At 38.4% G+C, this 16,003-nt stretch overlaps 1 protein-coding gene across 1 annotated transcript in view; it reads left to right on the top strand.

Annotated features, from left to right (window-relative positions):
- TBC1D5 (TBC1 domain family member 5) overlaps positions 1–16,003 on the top strand; it is a 379,115-nt gene that overhangs the window by 294,756 nt on the left and 68,356 nt on the right. The window contains exon 14 of the mRNA XM_032235839.1: positions 15,711–15,853. Coding sequence (XP_032091730.1) covers positions 15,711–15,853 — 143 coding nt within the window. The remainder of the gene's footprint in view (positions 1–15,710; positions 15,854–16,003) is intronic.

Raw genomic sequence — 16,003 nt, 5'->3', positions numbered from 1 at the left:
TTAGATTGTGCAGAAATGGACAAGTTAACATTAAAATTAAAGGATAAAGAAGAGTCTGAATACTATTTGGGATAACTGGTATAAATGGTTGAATAACAGGAATGAAGTTAATTCAGCCAGGAAACAATAGAGAAATATATAGAACTGTAGATGAATATATAAATATAGAAGCTATATAAGATTGATATATACAGTTATGATGATATAACAATGTTAATGTGATGATTGTAAGATGATCTTGGAGGGGAAAAAACAATAAAATATCTGCTTATAAAAAAAGAAAACTAAATGCACAAATATAGAATAGGAGGTAACTGGCTCAATAGCACTGTGGGAGAGATTTTGGATTTCTAGTGGATAACCACTTAAATATGAGCCAGCAGAGTCCTGCAGCCAAAAAAGCCAATACGCTGCATGAACAGAGGGATAGAGTCAAGATCATGTGAAGCTCCCCTCATCCGGGATTTAATATTAGACGAGGAGGCAGACCTGGCATGTATAACCGAAACCTGGCTGGGCCAAGAGAGAGGAGTCCCCCTCTCAGAAATGTGCCCAGATGGGTTTCAGGTGCTCCACCAACCATGACACCAGAGAAGGGGTGGGGGAGTAGCAGTTATCATCCGAAGGTCATTAGTTCCTTGCGGGATCCCTGCCCCAGAGATTGTGGGGTGTCAGTCTCTCCTCTTGAAGTTGGACCTAGGGGTTCAATTGGGCTTGCTGTTGACGTACCTATCTCCCAGCTGCGTCACGACAGCCCTGCCTGTGCTGTTAGAGGCAGTAGCCGGGTTGGCGGAGTTCCCCAGACTAATCGTACTGGGGGACTTTAGTCTGCCTTCTCTTGGTGAACACTCAGATGGGGCACAGGAGTTCATGGCTTCCATGACAACCATGGACTTGACCCAGGTAGTTCAGGGTCCAACTCAAAAAGCGGGACACATGCTTGACCTTGTATTTCTCTCAGGGCATGGAGACGTGATCTCGAGTTAAGGGGAATAGAGACCTCGCCCTTGTCATGGTCAGATCACTCCTTCTGAGGCTTGACTTCAGGATGCTACTCCCCCATTGCAGGGAGGTGGAGCCGACTAAGTGGTTCCGCCCCAGGTGTCTGATGGACCCGGAGGGATTTCAGAGGGAGCTTGGAGAGATACCTGACTCCCTTGTCCGCAATCCGGTCGAGTCTTTTGTCGCTGCCTGGAACGTTGCGGCGGCTGAAGCATTGGATCGGAGGGTGCCGTGGTTTACCGAGGAACTCCGGGAGATGAAGCACCAAAAGAGACGCCTAGAGCGACGTTGGAGCGCTAGTAACTCTGAATCTGATCAATCACTATTAAGAGCCTTTATTAGGACTTGCCTAGTGGCGATACGGGCTGCAAAATGTATGCATTTTTCCACTCTTATTGCGTCTGTGGAATCTCGTCCAGCCGCCCTGTTTAGGGTAATCCGCTCCCTCCTGAAAGGTGAGGAGGCCGGGGAACCCCTGCAGGGAAGAGCTGAGGAGTTCGTTCAGTTTCTGTCAGATATAATCACTCAGATTCAGACAGACCTGGACTCTGCTTGGGCAGTACCAGCCAAGATGCCGAGGGTTAGTCTTAATCGGATTTTCTGGGATGAGTTTGAATTTGTCACCCCTGAGGAAGTGGACAAGGCCATGGGAGCGATGAGTGCCTCCACCTGTTTATTGGACCCGTGCCTCTCCTGGCTGGTTTCAGCCAGCAGAGAGGTGACACAAGGCTGGCTCCAGATGATTACTAATGCATCTTTGCAGGAGGGGTCTTTCCCACAACCATTAAAGAAAGCAGTGGTAAGACCCCTCCTCAAGAAGCCTTCCCTGGACCCAACTATTTTGAAAAACTATCATCATGTCTCCAACCTTCCTTTTTTAGGGAAGGTTGTTGAGAAGGTGGCGCTTCAACTCCGAATGAAACGGATTATCTAGACTCCTTTCAGTCTGGTTTCAGACCTGGGTACAGCACGGAAACCGCTTTGGTCACCCTGACCGATGATCTCTGGCGGGCCAAGGATAGAGGACATTCCTCTATCCTGGTGCTTCTTGACCTCTCAGCGGCCTTCGATACCATCGACCATGGTATCCTGCGACGCCTAGGAGAGGTGGGAATGAGAGGCACCGTTTTATGGTGGTTCTCCTCTTACCTCTCTGACAGGTCGCAGTTGGTGTTGGTCGGGGGACAAAGGTCGACCCCTAGGCCCCTCAAATGTGGTGTGCCACAGGGTTCGGTCTTGTCCCCCCTCCTATTTAACATCTACATGAAGCCGCTGCGACAGCATGGGGTAAAGTACCATCAATATGCAACGTATCAGTTGAAAGATACTCAACTGTATCTTTCTGCCCCGTGCCAGCTCAGTGTAGCGGCGGACGTGATGTGCGATGCCTGGAGGCTGTTAGGATCTGGATGGGGGTGAACAAACCTGTGCTCAATCCCGATAAGACTGAGTGGCTTTGGATGCTGCCCCCGAAGGACAGCTTAGACAGTCCATCCTTAACCCTGGGGGGTGAAAATTTACGCCCCTCAGAGAGGGTCCGTAATTTGGGGGTCCTCCTGGATTTGCAGCTGAAACTGGAGCATCATCTATCAGCTGTGACCAGGGGGGCTTTTGCCCAGGTTCACCTGGTGCACCAATTGCGGCCCTATTTGGATCGGGAGGCACTTCAAATGGTTACTCACGGCCTTGTCACCTCAAGGCTGGATTATTGCAACGCACTCTACATGGGGCTACCCTTGAAAAGCATTCGGAGACTGCAGTTAGTCCAGAATGCGGCCGCACGAGCGATATTGGATGCACCAAGTTACAGCCACGTTACACCTGTCCTCCGCGAGCTGCACTGGTTACCAATTGGTCTCTGGATGCAATTCAAGGTATTGGTTATCACCTTTAAAGCCCTACATGACTTAGGGCCAGAATACCTTTGAGACCGCCTACTGCCACATACCTCACAGTGACCAGTAAGATCCCACAGATTGGGCCTCCTTTAGATGCCGTCAACCAGACAGTGTCGGCTGGCGGGCCCCGGAGGAGAGCCTTCTCTGTGGCTGCTCCGACTCTTTGGAATCAACTACCCCCCAGAGATCCGGACCATACCCACTCTCATGGCCTTCAGGAAAGCTGTAAAAACTTGGCTGTTCCAGCAGGCCTGGGGCTGTTGACCTCACTGTTGAGGTCCAGCCCCGATTAGAATGAATATATGAGGTGTTGCTATTTTAAACCGTTTTCTTTTGTTATGTGTTCATCATCTGTCTTTTTTTTTTTCTCTTTATTTTTGTAAGCCACCCGGAGTCCTTCGGGATTGGGCGGCATATAAATATGGTTAATTAAATTAAATTAAATTAATTAAATTAAGTGGTAGTATCACTTTATAATGTCTTGGTAAGACCACATTTGTTCAGCTTTGGACTCCATGGATACAAAAAAGATGTGAGACTCTGCAAGAGTGCAGAGAAGGCCAACAAAGATAATTAAGGAACTGAAGTTGCATGAATTGGTTATATCTGGTTTAATAAAAACAGGGACTATGTGTGACGTAATAGCAGTGTTCCAATACCTAAGGGTCTGCCACAAAGAAAAGGGGATCCACCTATTCTTCAAAGCACCTGAAGGCAGGACAAGAAGCAAGAGTTGGTAACTAATCAAGAAGAAAAGCAACCTAGGAGAAATTTTCTGATAGAACAATTGATCAGTGGAACAGCTTGCTTTGTGAAGTTCCAGCACTGGAAGTTTTTAAGAAGAATTTGACAACCATTTGTTTGAAATGATATAGGGTTGGACTAGAATTTCCAAGGTCCCTTCCAACTCTGATATTCTGTTCATACATGGAATCCCAAAACTATTGGAGCACTGTTTGAACACCATGGACATTGACAAAATCACCATCAGTTAACTGCACAATGCCACTTTACTTGGAACAGTTTACATTCTGAAACAATAGTTTTAACACCATCGGAAATCTGGAAAGGACTCAAGAGTTGAATAAAAATGTCAAATCCAAGCTAAATATCTGGCTGATTGTATGACAACCATAATAAAAGAGATGCTTCTCAAGAACTCACTGGTGTTCCAAAGCACCTTTTTAAAATGATTTGAATAGTCCCAAGAGGCAGTTAACAGTTAGATATCTTATTATATTCCTATTGAAGGAATATAAAAAGAAGTGTGCTTGGCAGACCAAAAAAACAATCTAGTGTAGCATCTTTCTGTTCTTGGCAAGAATGCCACTCTTAACTTCTACTTGAAAGAAATACAAATTATCTTAGTTATAATTTTTTTTTAAAAAAAAATTGTACAGATTTAATTCAACATTATTTGTGTGTGTGTGTTCGTAGATTTTCATGTGTGTAGGTAGGCTGGTCTTGTTGTATTTGGGTCTTTTCCCATGTAAGATTGAGATTGTCTTGGCAAGGTTTCAGTGAGGTCTCACTTGCCATCTTCAGGCTGGGTTTGGGGCTTAAAGTGTGATCGGAGCTGCCGTTTTTCTATAAATCTTGGTGGGGGGATGTGGAGTGCTGGCTTTGTTTCAGTAAGTGGAATGATGGGTTGTGTGGTTGTATCATGATTGCTAAGATTGGTGCTGATTGGTGATGGCTGTGTGTCTATTGCTGTTTTGTGTTGTAAGGACACACCATCTACTGTGAAAAAAACACACACCAACTGCTACTTAAACGTACAATCCCATCACCACCCTGTACAGATCAATTCTGTAGCCAAGACCCTCATCTCCAGAACCAAACACCTAGCTGACAAAGACTGGCAGAGCATTGGATCAAAGGGAATGTTCCTGAAAGTATTTGGGGGTTGTATCAAGAGGCAAGCAGGCTTATGTCTACTCAGCGTAAAGAACAAAGGAGGAACTACAGGAGATGATTGCAAGCAGTTGTTGCTCATTGGGATCCTCACCTGAATATAAAGAAACTGCTGGTGCCACGCCCTGGTTGCAGAAGTCAACGTTCCCTTCCGTTCCTTTTCTAGTGATTGTCTTGTTTGCATGCACACATCGAGAGAAGCCAACTTGGATAAGTGGTTTTGAGATACGTTTGTTGTTATAGGACTTTTGCCAGAGCTATTTATCTGTGTTTATTTTGGGCTCGCAGCCAGCAAGAGCGGGGACTGATAAAAAACATTCCTTTGAACGTTCTGTTTAGCCTTCGTTTCTGAACGGACAAGGTGGGGGTCAGAACAGGAAGCTATCAAAATAGAGAAACACCCCCACAACATGAATAAACGTGATGATACCTCCCACCTACCAGACATCTGGAAACCAGCCCTAGTCAACAAACGAGCTCCACCCACCACCCAGGCCGTTACAACACGAAACAGTAATAGACACACAGCCAGCACCAATCAGCACCAATCTTACCAATCATGATACAACCACACAACCAATCATTCCACTTACTGAAACAACGCCAGCACTCCACACACCTCCACCAAGATTTATAGAAAGACGGCAGTTCCGATCACGCTTTAAGTCGAAAACACCAGCCTGAAAATGGCGAGTGAGACTTCACCGAAATGTTGCCAAGACAATCTCAATCTTACATGGGAAAAGACCCAAGTACAAAAAGACCAGCATGGCAGGAGGTATCATCACGTTTATTCATGTTGTGGGGGTGTTTCTCTACTAAAACAAATACACACACACACAAACACACACACTTTTTTTATTCTGTCGAGTGCTTATGTAACAATTCTGAAAATGAAAAAAAATGATGTTCCAAAAAAGGGGATCTGATCCACTCTCTTAATCATGACATGAGTTAAGAGCAAAACAATGTTTTAAAATAAAACATTGATGGTAAAGCTAAGGCAAAATTATAAAATCATGAACATCAGTAGGTCAATTAAATAAGGCATTCTGTCTCTCACCATACAATCACTGGAATTTGGTTTTCAAATAATATAGTGAGACAAGCAGTGGAGGACAATCTAGTTACTAAGGGGAAGCTATTTCACAGTGCTATTACTCAAAAAAAGTGCTTATTAGTCTCCAAGTATTCCTCACAGAAAGTAAATGAGTTGCACATGTGGATGGGCCAACTTTGTTTTCCGCACAAATCTAGAAAGATTTTCTATAGGAAAAAATAAGCTTTCTTGAGGATTATGTTATTTGCTAACAATAAATTGCAAATACAGTGTGTGTGTGTGTGTGTGTGTGCGCGCGCGCGCGCAAATATTTCCCTGTAAATGGCCACAAAATAGGCATAATGTGATCATAGTAACTAGAACAAGTCAAAATGTAATCTGCTCAAGTGGCCTTCAAATGCAGCTCTATGTAGAATGCTTTGCAGAATCTATCTCTATAGGACTAAGGATGAGTTATTGTAGGCACAACCTTCTGCTCCAGAAAGAGCCATAACTCTTAGTCCAAACTGGGCAAAAGCTATCCTAGCCACAATCCTTAATTCTTCAGAGACTGTGCTGGCCATAGTCTCCATCTCTCCATCTGGTAATAGCTGCAAGCTATGGAGGGGACCCCAACTCACAAATTTATTATTTCAAGGGAAGTGCCAAGTCTCTCTGGAACTGGCAGGATACTATAATGAATAGGCTGTAATTCAGCTTTGTTTTATACCATTCAAACGCCATCAGCTTCCAGACACTGTGATAGGATTTTACAGCACTTGCAACCAGCCCATCGTTGGCCAAACAGAGTTAGATATAATCAACATATTAATGGTAGTGCACCCTAAATAACTAGATGTTTTTCTATACAGGTAGTCCTCAATTTATAACCAGAATTGAGCCCAAAAGTTCTGTTCCTGAGTCATGTTAAATGAGTTTTCCCCATTTTATGACCTTTGCCACAGTTAATAGGTTAATCACTTCCAATTCTTAATAACACAGTTGTAAAGTAAATCAGGCTTCCCCATTAACTTTGCTTGTGGGAAGGTAACAAAAGCTGATCACATGACCCTGGGAAAGTACAACATCATAAGTACAACATCATAAATATGAATTAATTGCTAAGCATTCTTAAATCTGAAATACAACAGGTATAACCCATAAGAAATCTTATATAAAAAGGTCATTTATGTGTATATGCATACATAGCCTATACTGCAAGATTAATTTTGGTTACAGCTACTGTGAAAAGCACAAAGTTGTAAAAATGTTGCAACACTGCCCTTCCAGCATCTTTTTAAAAAAAACTTTAAAAAATAAATGGTATGATAATTTCAGGTGAGAGACCTATAACATCAGCAATTTGGTTTCCATTAACTTTCTTATTCAATCAGGAGTTTGTACAAGTCATTTTAACTCCATGCTACAGTTCATATTGGCTATATTTGTTTATTCCACTAGAATATCTACCCTCTTTTAAAATGTATTTATTTAAAAGCCAATGGGGGCATTTTAATATGTATCTGGGTCATTTGGCACCACATTTTTCAATACTCATGATGCTTCTAAACATACTGGAAAAGAATTATGATATGCAGCAATTGAAAGTATCTAAGATCAGAACAAATGACAGAATTTTGACTAAGATAATTAATGACCTTGGATCACTTTAATGACCAGTGGATATTGAATACAAAAGGTATACTTAAAGAAAGCTCAGAAATCTAGGCAGAATTCTACCATACCAAATGCAAAAATATTTATCGCCATACATCTTTACTATTCCATATAAGATCTCCAAATACAGCCCAGATACTACGCTACTGATATACCATTGTAAGTGTATTTTAGTACTACTTTTTAAAAATGCCATATTCATGTCAGGTTAAAAATTTTCAGTGCTAAAAATACAAATATCATAGAGATTTAAAGAATTACGATTAACAGTTTTAAGCGCTGCATTCTTCATGGGATTTCTATCTTGTCTATCTCTCTTTGGAAAGTAGTTCTAATAACATTCTGATTTAACCCTTTGGCTATGTTTGGGAAAGGTTAGCACATTTCAGCTACAGTGCTAGATCAAGATGTTACATTGGCATTAGGGAAAACTACTGTAATTTGTCCACCTTCAGCTCACTGTCTATGGAGATTCTCAGTCATCCAGGTCAGGGTTATCCCAAAGGTGCTTTTTCAAAAGTCAGCTGAACTTTGTTTTTCCTTGAAGACATTTTCCTTCTCATCCAAGAAGCTTCTTCATTTCTGATTGGTCAGAACTTTCTTCGAAAGGAAAAACAAAGTCCAGTTGCCTTTTAAAAAAATATATTTGGGACTTTGGCTCTTTGGATCAGTCACTTTCTTTTTAGTACAATCTTTTTCATCGGATTGTTGCAGTCTGGAACAACAATAGAAGTCAATATCATTATGATAGCAAAAGTCTTAAAATAAAAAGTGGGGTCTGAATTTAACAAATTACCATGAGCTGCATATTGTCATAGCAATAGCAATAGCAGTTAGATTTATATACCGCTTCATAGGGCTTTCAGCCCTCTCTAAGCAGTTTACAGAGTCAGCATATTGCCCTCACAGTCTGGGTCCTCATTTCACCCACCTTGGAAGGATGGAAGGCTGAGTCAACCTTGAGCCGGTGAGATTTGAACCTCTAAACTGCAGATAGCAGTCAGCTAAAGTGGCCTGCAGTACTGCACCCTAACCACTGTGCCACCTCGGCTCAATTTTACTATCACTACTGTAGTATACAGTCTGAATCCATGACTACAAGCAAACTCAGAGATTATCAACGTATTATAATTTTTGGGATGAAATGTGTATATTACAGGGCTCCTCAGAATATGGATAATAAAAGAGAACAGTTGCAATAAAGACATTTCAGCCCAATGGAGAGGGAAGCATAAGAAAGAAAGTCAGTGTAACGCTACCCAAATTATGGTAGGTGTAAGTTGATATTGAAAATTACTTTAGCTGGCCTTCACAATGGTATTGTATTATTTTATTATCAGTACCAATATTTGCCAAAATCCAAATGGTTCTTGTTCCTAAATTTGCCAGCCTCACAAATACTTGTCTACATAAGAATCTATCCTTGAGTAATCAGGAACTCTGGAAGACAGTGGAGAGATACCACTTTAGAACATGGATGTCAAACTCACGGTGCAAGAAATTAGGAAGCAAGGTGGATCAAATGAATACAATACTCTCTGCAAGAATACCGCATATTCTGGGAGGCAGATCCAACCACCAATCAGCTGCTCGTGCTAAATCAGTCTGTGTTGAAGCTGACCAGGCTGTTTGTTGCTTGCTTCAAGGAGGCAAATTTTTGGGGAGACAGATTTTTCTCCTTGTTTTCGTCCCCAAAAGCTAGGTGCATCTTATAGTGCAGAGTGTCTTATAGTCCAAAAAGTATGGTACTTGAAAATAGAGCTTGCTGTGACTTAGGGCACCATAAGAGGATATGTGTGATGTAAATGTAAAATAATAATATGAAAATATTGCTTCTGATTTCCAAATTTTATCTAACCAGTATAAGAGAGTTTTCCTTGCTACAAAAAGTTAAATATAGTTTATCTAAAATGTCTACAGTAAACCACTCACATTCCTATGTTTCTAACAAAAAATAGTCCCTTTATAAGTCATATTTTCCCTGCTTCCTTAAAAAACTTACTTGCCTGATCCATTTTGGTTTTTGTCCCAGTGGGGGCATTCTCTTGAGTTATCTAGTGTTCATGTAGGTCAGTTGTGAGTCCAACCAATTCTCTGTCTGTCTGTCTCTGTCTGTCTCCCTCCCTCCCCCTCCCTCCTTCTCTCTCTCTCCCTCCTCCCTCTCTCTCTCTCTCCCTGCTCTCTGTGCCCCACCTCTCTCCCCTTCTCCCTCCCTCCCCTTCACTCTGTTCACTACACATATTGTGAGAGGGAGGGAGATAAATGTAATGAACTACCATTTAAAAAGTATTACATCTTCCAAATTGTGCTGGACCCAAACTGACAGGGAACCTAGACTCCCTGGGCTTGTGTTGTATGCATTTCACATGTAACTGTAATTGTACAAAATCATGATAGAACATTCATCATGTCTAAATAATGGAAGGTGCATATTGTTTGAATTACTAACACTCAAAACATTCAGTACAAGTCACTTGACATTAATTTCCTTGGTCAAATCTTTTTTGAAATAAGTCTGTTTTGACAAGCAATTTACCAAGTATCTTTGTAGAGAGAGCTAGGCTTGATGGGTTGTTGCATTAGCTACTTGACATTTGTCCCCAGTCAGACCGGATGCCACATGAAAAATTTACTCTGGCAAAGGGCTCCCAGGAATAAACAGTTCTCTAGTGTGGCTCACAGGGGAATCGACAAGGTGAGCAGAACTTCAACTTGTCACGGATGCACTGTTCTGACGAACATAAGTAGATGCTAATGGCTAAATCGTGACAGAATAAAGTCCCACAACCATATGGCTAATTGCCACAACAATATCTTCAGTGTTATTAATCAAGTTTTCATAGTGTGCCATGATAATTGGAATAATTAGAAGCTGCATAGGTATTGCTTTTTTCTCTCTGCCTCTCTTACACACACATGCAGACTCTGCAGACAAGCATCTAGAAGAACCACTATTTCTATGCTGCATTATTTAGTGCACATTTTTCAACTAATATGGTAGTTAATTAATGAATTCACTGTTTTTTCATCTGAATCTTTTATTACCAAGAGGGTTTCTCTAGGAATATGTGGATAATTAAATTAGTCCGTTGTCTTCTACCCATAGTGGCTAAATTCCCACCATGCAACTTGGCTAGCTGTAGGCAGTTTATTTTAGAAAACGTATGTCTGTTATTTTATAAGCCATATGTAAAATAGAATATGACTGCTATCCCAGTTACGTTTACCCTGAAGTAATCCTAATTGGAATCTATGGGACTTGACTCTGAAGTACTTCGTTACCCAATCATTCTTTAACAGGCTGCAAATATAAGAACTACATGCCAAACATCTGTTGAAAAATTAAAAAATCATACATTAAAGTGTAGTGAACTTATATGCAGCTTTGTTTTAATTGCATTTAAAAAGCTTGCATGAAGCATATTTTAACACTGTCAAGTGCAACATAGCAGTTTAGTACTGTAAGAGCTCAAGAATGCTAAAAAATATATGCTACATCGGAATTAAAGATATTAGTAAAGTATCTATTTAGCATGTTTTGCTTAGGTGAGTGCTTAAATCATCATTGTCATTCATTTTGTATACTTGGTCTTTTTACAATTGAATAGGCAATGAGAAGCCACCCAGGATTTCCTAGGTACATGTATAAATAGCTATTGAACTGGTCAATGTAACTGAAAGATTAATGATAATGACTTTCTTCATGAATATATGAAGGCATTATTAGCCAAACTAATGGATAGAAATGGACTGCTGTCTATGGTCTTTGAAGGGCAGCTTAATTTAGTTTCAGAAGTTAATTTAGGCATAACATGAAATACTGTGGTGAAAATAAAACATTTTGTTTCTGCTTTCTAAAAAGTTAGCTTTTCCTCGATCAAGAATTTCCAGAACAATATCCTTCATATGTTCTGTAGGCTGTATCAGAGGTGGGTTGCTCCCAGTTCGGCCCAGTTCGGGCAAATTGGTAGTGGTGGCAGCTTGAGGTTCCACCTACCCATCCGGACACTTCTACTCATGCGCAGAAGTGTTGTGTGCGAGCAAACTAGTAGTAAAAATAATGGAAACCCGCCACTGGGCTGTTTGACAAAGTGGCCTAAGCTACTAGAATTGAAAATAGGCTTTGATTGAAGCTTAAAGCAGTCACCCCAATCTGGTGTTCTCCAGCTGGTCTGGAAGAACAACTTCCAAAATTCCTAACTAGGGTAGGAGGGCAGCTGGTACTTTTAATTCCAACCTATTGGGAGACCATAAAGCCAGGAAAGTGTGCATCATTAAAATATGTTCTAAAATTTGAGTTAATATTTTAATCAAATATTTACCTCTTCTTTTGTATCTATTCATGGCTAAGCCTTGCAGAAAGCTTTGGTAACCTAGTATGTGCTTTCTTTAATCTATTAATTTTTAATAGAAGGAAAAGAAACTTCATTTTACTCATAGAACTTTTTGTAGTTGTTTTTAGCACTAAACAGCTCACTAACAGTTTATCCTATCACATTACTTCATGAGTGAATAACAGTCACTACATGGGAGAAAATAAAGAAATGAATTCTTGCAAACAATTTTCTTGCTACTTTATCAAACTGTCTCTACTAGTTGGGGTTCCTTTTGTTTTTAATCACGTTTGAGTCCTTTTTCAGGCATTCGGTTTAATGCATATAGGGTTTCCCTCTGAGTAGAGAATGATCTGTGCATACTATTTCCATCCTTTTCTTTCATTGGCAATGTGTTCAATTGGGAGTGTGAAGAAGACTTGTAGTCTAAACATCAGTAGCCCACATACAAAATTCATGTTGGTATATATTAGATCTGGGACAGCATTTCTGCCATTGTCATGTTATATTGTCTATTAAAATTATAAATACATGTGTATAACTATGTGAATTCATGCATTCTTCCAGCAACACATCTTTCAGCATTCATGAATAAAAATGATGAAACCAAGATAGATTCCATAATATTAATAGTAGGTGATAAAACAGGATATAATTCTTGCACTGTTTTGTTGTATTTACCCTACTTCTTGTAACATAACATTAATAATAACTATTATTTTTAAAAGTCTTTTAACAGAAGCTAATGAAATAAAACTAAAGGAAGCTCTTAACAACTTCAGGGAAAAGCAATAATTATCAAGATGCCATTTTGAATATGAGAGTCTTTTCCAGTTTAGATAAAGCAATCTGAGGCATATTTTATAGAGAATGAAAGTTATGAGAAGAAAATGCAATAGAGCAATGTGCTATTATGCTTTTATATGATATTTTTACAAAAACAATAATATTAATCCAATTCTGGCAAATTTTCCAAGATGTGTGAATTTTTTTTTGTATATTTGTCAGATGAGGATAAACAAGTTGCCTATAGCATGTAAAAAATTATGTAATAGCTTGCAACCTTAGAGAAATATGAGAACTACACAGTCCCTGAGTTCATGTTAATAGAAGGTATCCTAAGATTTTTAATAGGAATGTATTAATTAGTAATTACTACTGACTTTATAAACAGTTAATATAGTTTACTTCTGAATTCTTTCATTGTCTCTGTGAAGTAAGAAATTATACAATTATACAAGAATATTTGAACACAATTTTTTTAAAGGGTGTGATATTAGTCTTGTTGGAAAACAAGTTTGGGACTTGTAGCAGTCATTGACATGGCTTGAATGTCAACATTTTAATCTGCATTATAAGGAAGTATTCCTTGGGTTTTGCAAGTATCAGAAAGCTTCATTTTTGCTACTTCTAAAATATACAGAAAATAGGGCACTATATCAGTATATGAATTGTACAAGGCAAATTCTTAATATTTCAAACATGGGAATGGGCTAATGGATTATTATACAATATCTAAAGACAAGTCCATATTTGACTTGCAACAATGGATCATTGATATGTGCCCTTTGTAAATTTTAGTTCTCTTTCAATAGAAATTGTCTCATATTCTTAAACTATTTTAGTTCAACACAGCATTGTGTACTATTTTTCATTTTGTTTCCCTTCTAAAAATTTTAACATCATGTTGTGATGGTATTCAAATCATGATTTGATAATATTCTTGTTAAGCACTTTTGTATTTTATTTATTTATGTCATACCATTGATCCAGTTATCTATGATAGCTGTATTAATTACATTTATTCTCAGTAATCCTTAATAAAAACAATTTCTTTTGAAAGTTTTAAATTTAATATTTTTAAAGTTATTCTAGAACATTAATATTTCTTTTTAAGGTCATTATTAAAATACCATTTGTGAGTAGTAATTTGGGATTGTTTTGCGATTAAGATTTAATTATACAGAAATCATCTGTAAAACACAGGACTATGTTTTTTAGAAAGGAAATAGTAATAACTATTACTGGGAGTTTTTTTTTAAAGTCCTTCAGAATTTTAGACTGATTTACAATTCTATGTTGGTGTGGTAAATACAAATTATTGTGTTACGAAATGTGATAAAAGGGTGCGCCGTCTTGAGTATAGCAGTCTGCAGGTGTAGCAGATGTGAAGCTAGAATTAACAGGACAGAACTATAATTAAACTATACAACCATTCAAAAGAAAGGGACTCCTCTTGTCCAATGGTATCATTAAGTGAAACTTAGATTATATCTACATATTGGAAAGAACAGTAAAAGTGTGTTGATAAGTATAAAAACATTCCGACTCAGACATAATTCTTTAGCGGTTCTATTTTTTTATATAAGAAGAGAAAGCATGGTGTAATCTAGCCAGTTAGAAATGTTAGGGAGCCTTGGTTTATGGATACTACTACAATGTTGCTGAAAAGGTACCAATAGCAGTTAGAATACAATAACTTTCAATTGTGTGAATTGCACATACCCATCAACTCTGCAAGGCCAATATGATTTCAAAAGCAGAGAAATCCTTTAACTCTGCTTAACATTTCTCAAGAGACAATTTAAAAACAAAAGAAAAAAGCACCAAACAGACTGACTTGAGTATCCACAGTTAATGCCACATCGTAAAATGATACAGAAGAAAATGGAATTTCTGGTTTTTTAAAAAATTGAATCCTACTATGTCACAATATGTTTCCCTCTCCCATTTCACAGACACAAATGTTCTTTTTAGTATATTAATTTTATCTGTTTCTATGCAAATTTCTCACAATCTGTGAATCATAAGTTTGGTGAAAAGAAAAATTTCATTCACACAGCCCAAGTTACATTTGTAACACCCAAAAGAAATAATTTCTGTATGTAGTCACCAAGGCAAAATCTTCCACAGATTTTGTACTAGGGCAGTAAATAGCAGTAAATTGTGTAAAGATTCTGTGCTTTATCTTCCTTTTCAAGTTTTAGGAGTCCTGATTTGTAGCACTTGAGATATATATTATGTTTGTTTGTTTAAATTACATGAAGAATTTTATTATATTTCTGAATTTTAATTGCATCAGCTATAAGCATAAAATACAGCTGAAAGTTAGCTCTGCATTCATTTGCAATGGTTATAACTTGATAATATAAATGTCTACTTAGGATTGGCATTTGACAGAGGATTAAAGCATTGGGATCGTTTAAAAGAAAGGCACACTTCTTAAACAATTTGATCAATTCCATAACAACTTTTTATAATTGAGCTTATCAGGAATATAAGATTGGTAGGCATACAAACTTCCAGTTTAATAGCCTTTCAAAATAGTGCTTTTATACACCTTAATACACTTCATTAATGCAGAATTTGACATTTTCTAAACCACATATTGGCTTACATACCAGGGGGGAAGGGGAATCTATTCTTAGAATTACTTTCATACAGAAAGTTCAAAAATGAATCATTAACGTGTTTTCAACTACAATCGTGAATCCAGTTAAGTATCATCAAGATATCTAATAAATTAAGAGGGGTCCTTGGTGCTCTCTGAGCTTGCTTGTTTCCTTGTAGATGTTTCATTACCAAAACTAGGTAACATCATCAGTGCTAGTACAGAGCTGTCAGCAAACAGCACTCCGTACTAGCACGATGTTACCTAGTTTGGGTAATGAAACATCTACAAGAAAACAAGCAAGCTCAGAGAGCACTAAGGACGCATCATGTCAACCCTGAGCTACAAATATTCTCCTTTATTAATAAATTAGTATGTATTGGATTTCTGTATAAATTATTATTTCTCATTTGTGATGTGCACTTTTTTATGTGTTCCTTGGAATTTCTTTCTAGGAGATGGATAAGGCTTCTATTTGGAAGAGAATTTCTCCTTCAGGACCTTCTTGTTGTGTGGGATGCATTATTTGCTGACAGCATCACTCTTGATTTAGTTGACTACATTTTCTTAGCTATGTTGCTATATATTAGAGATGCCTGTAAGTATTTTTATCATATCTAAGTAGTACATATAACTTGTTCTTACACAATGTGCATTACTTTTCTACTTGAAATATAGTTTTTTTTAAAACTGGAAATAGATGGTATCTAATTGTTAGCATATGAAAGCAATTACATTAATAGTAAAA

The sequence above is a fragment of the Thamnophis elegans genome, chromosome Z (genome assembly GCF_009769535.1).
Source record: "Thamnophis elegans isolate rThaEle1 chromosome Z, rThaEle1.pri, whole genome shotgun sequence".
Lineage (NCBI taxonomy): Eukaryota > Metazoa > Chordata > Lepidosauria > Squamata > Colubridae > Thamnophis > Thamnophis elegans.
Note: the sequence above shows the minus strand (reverse complement) of the source record. Positions and strands in the feature narration are given on the sequence as shown.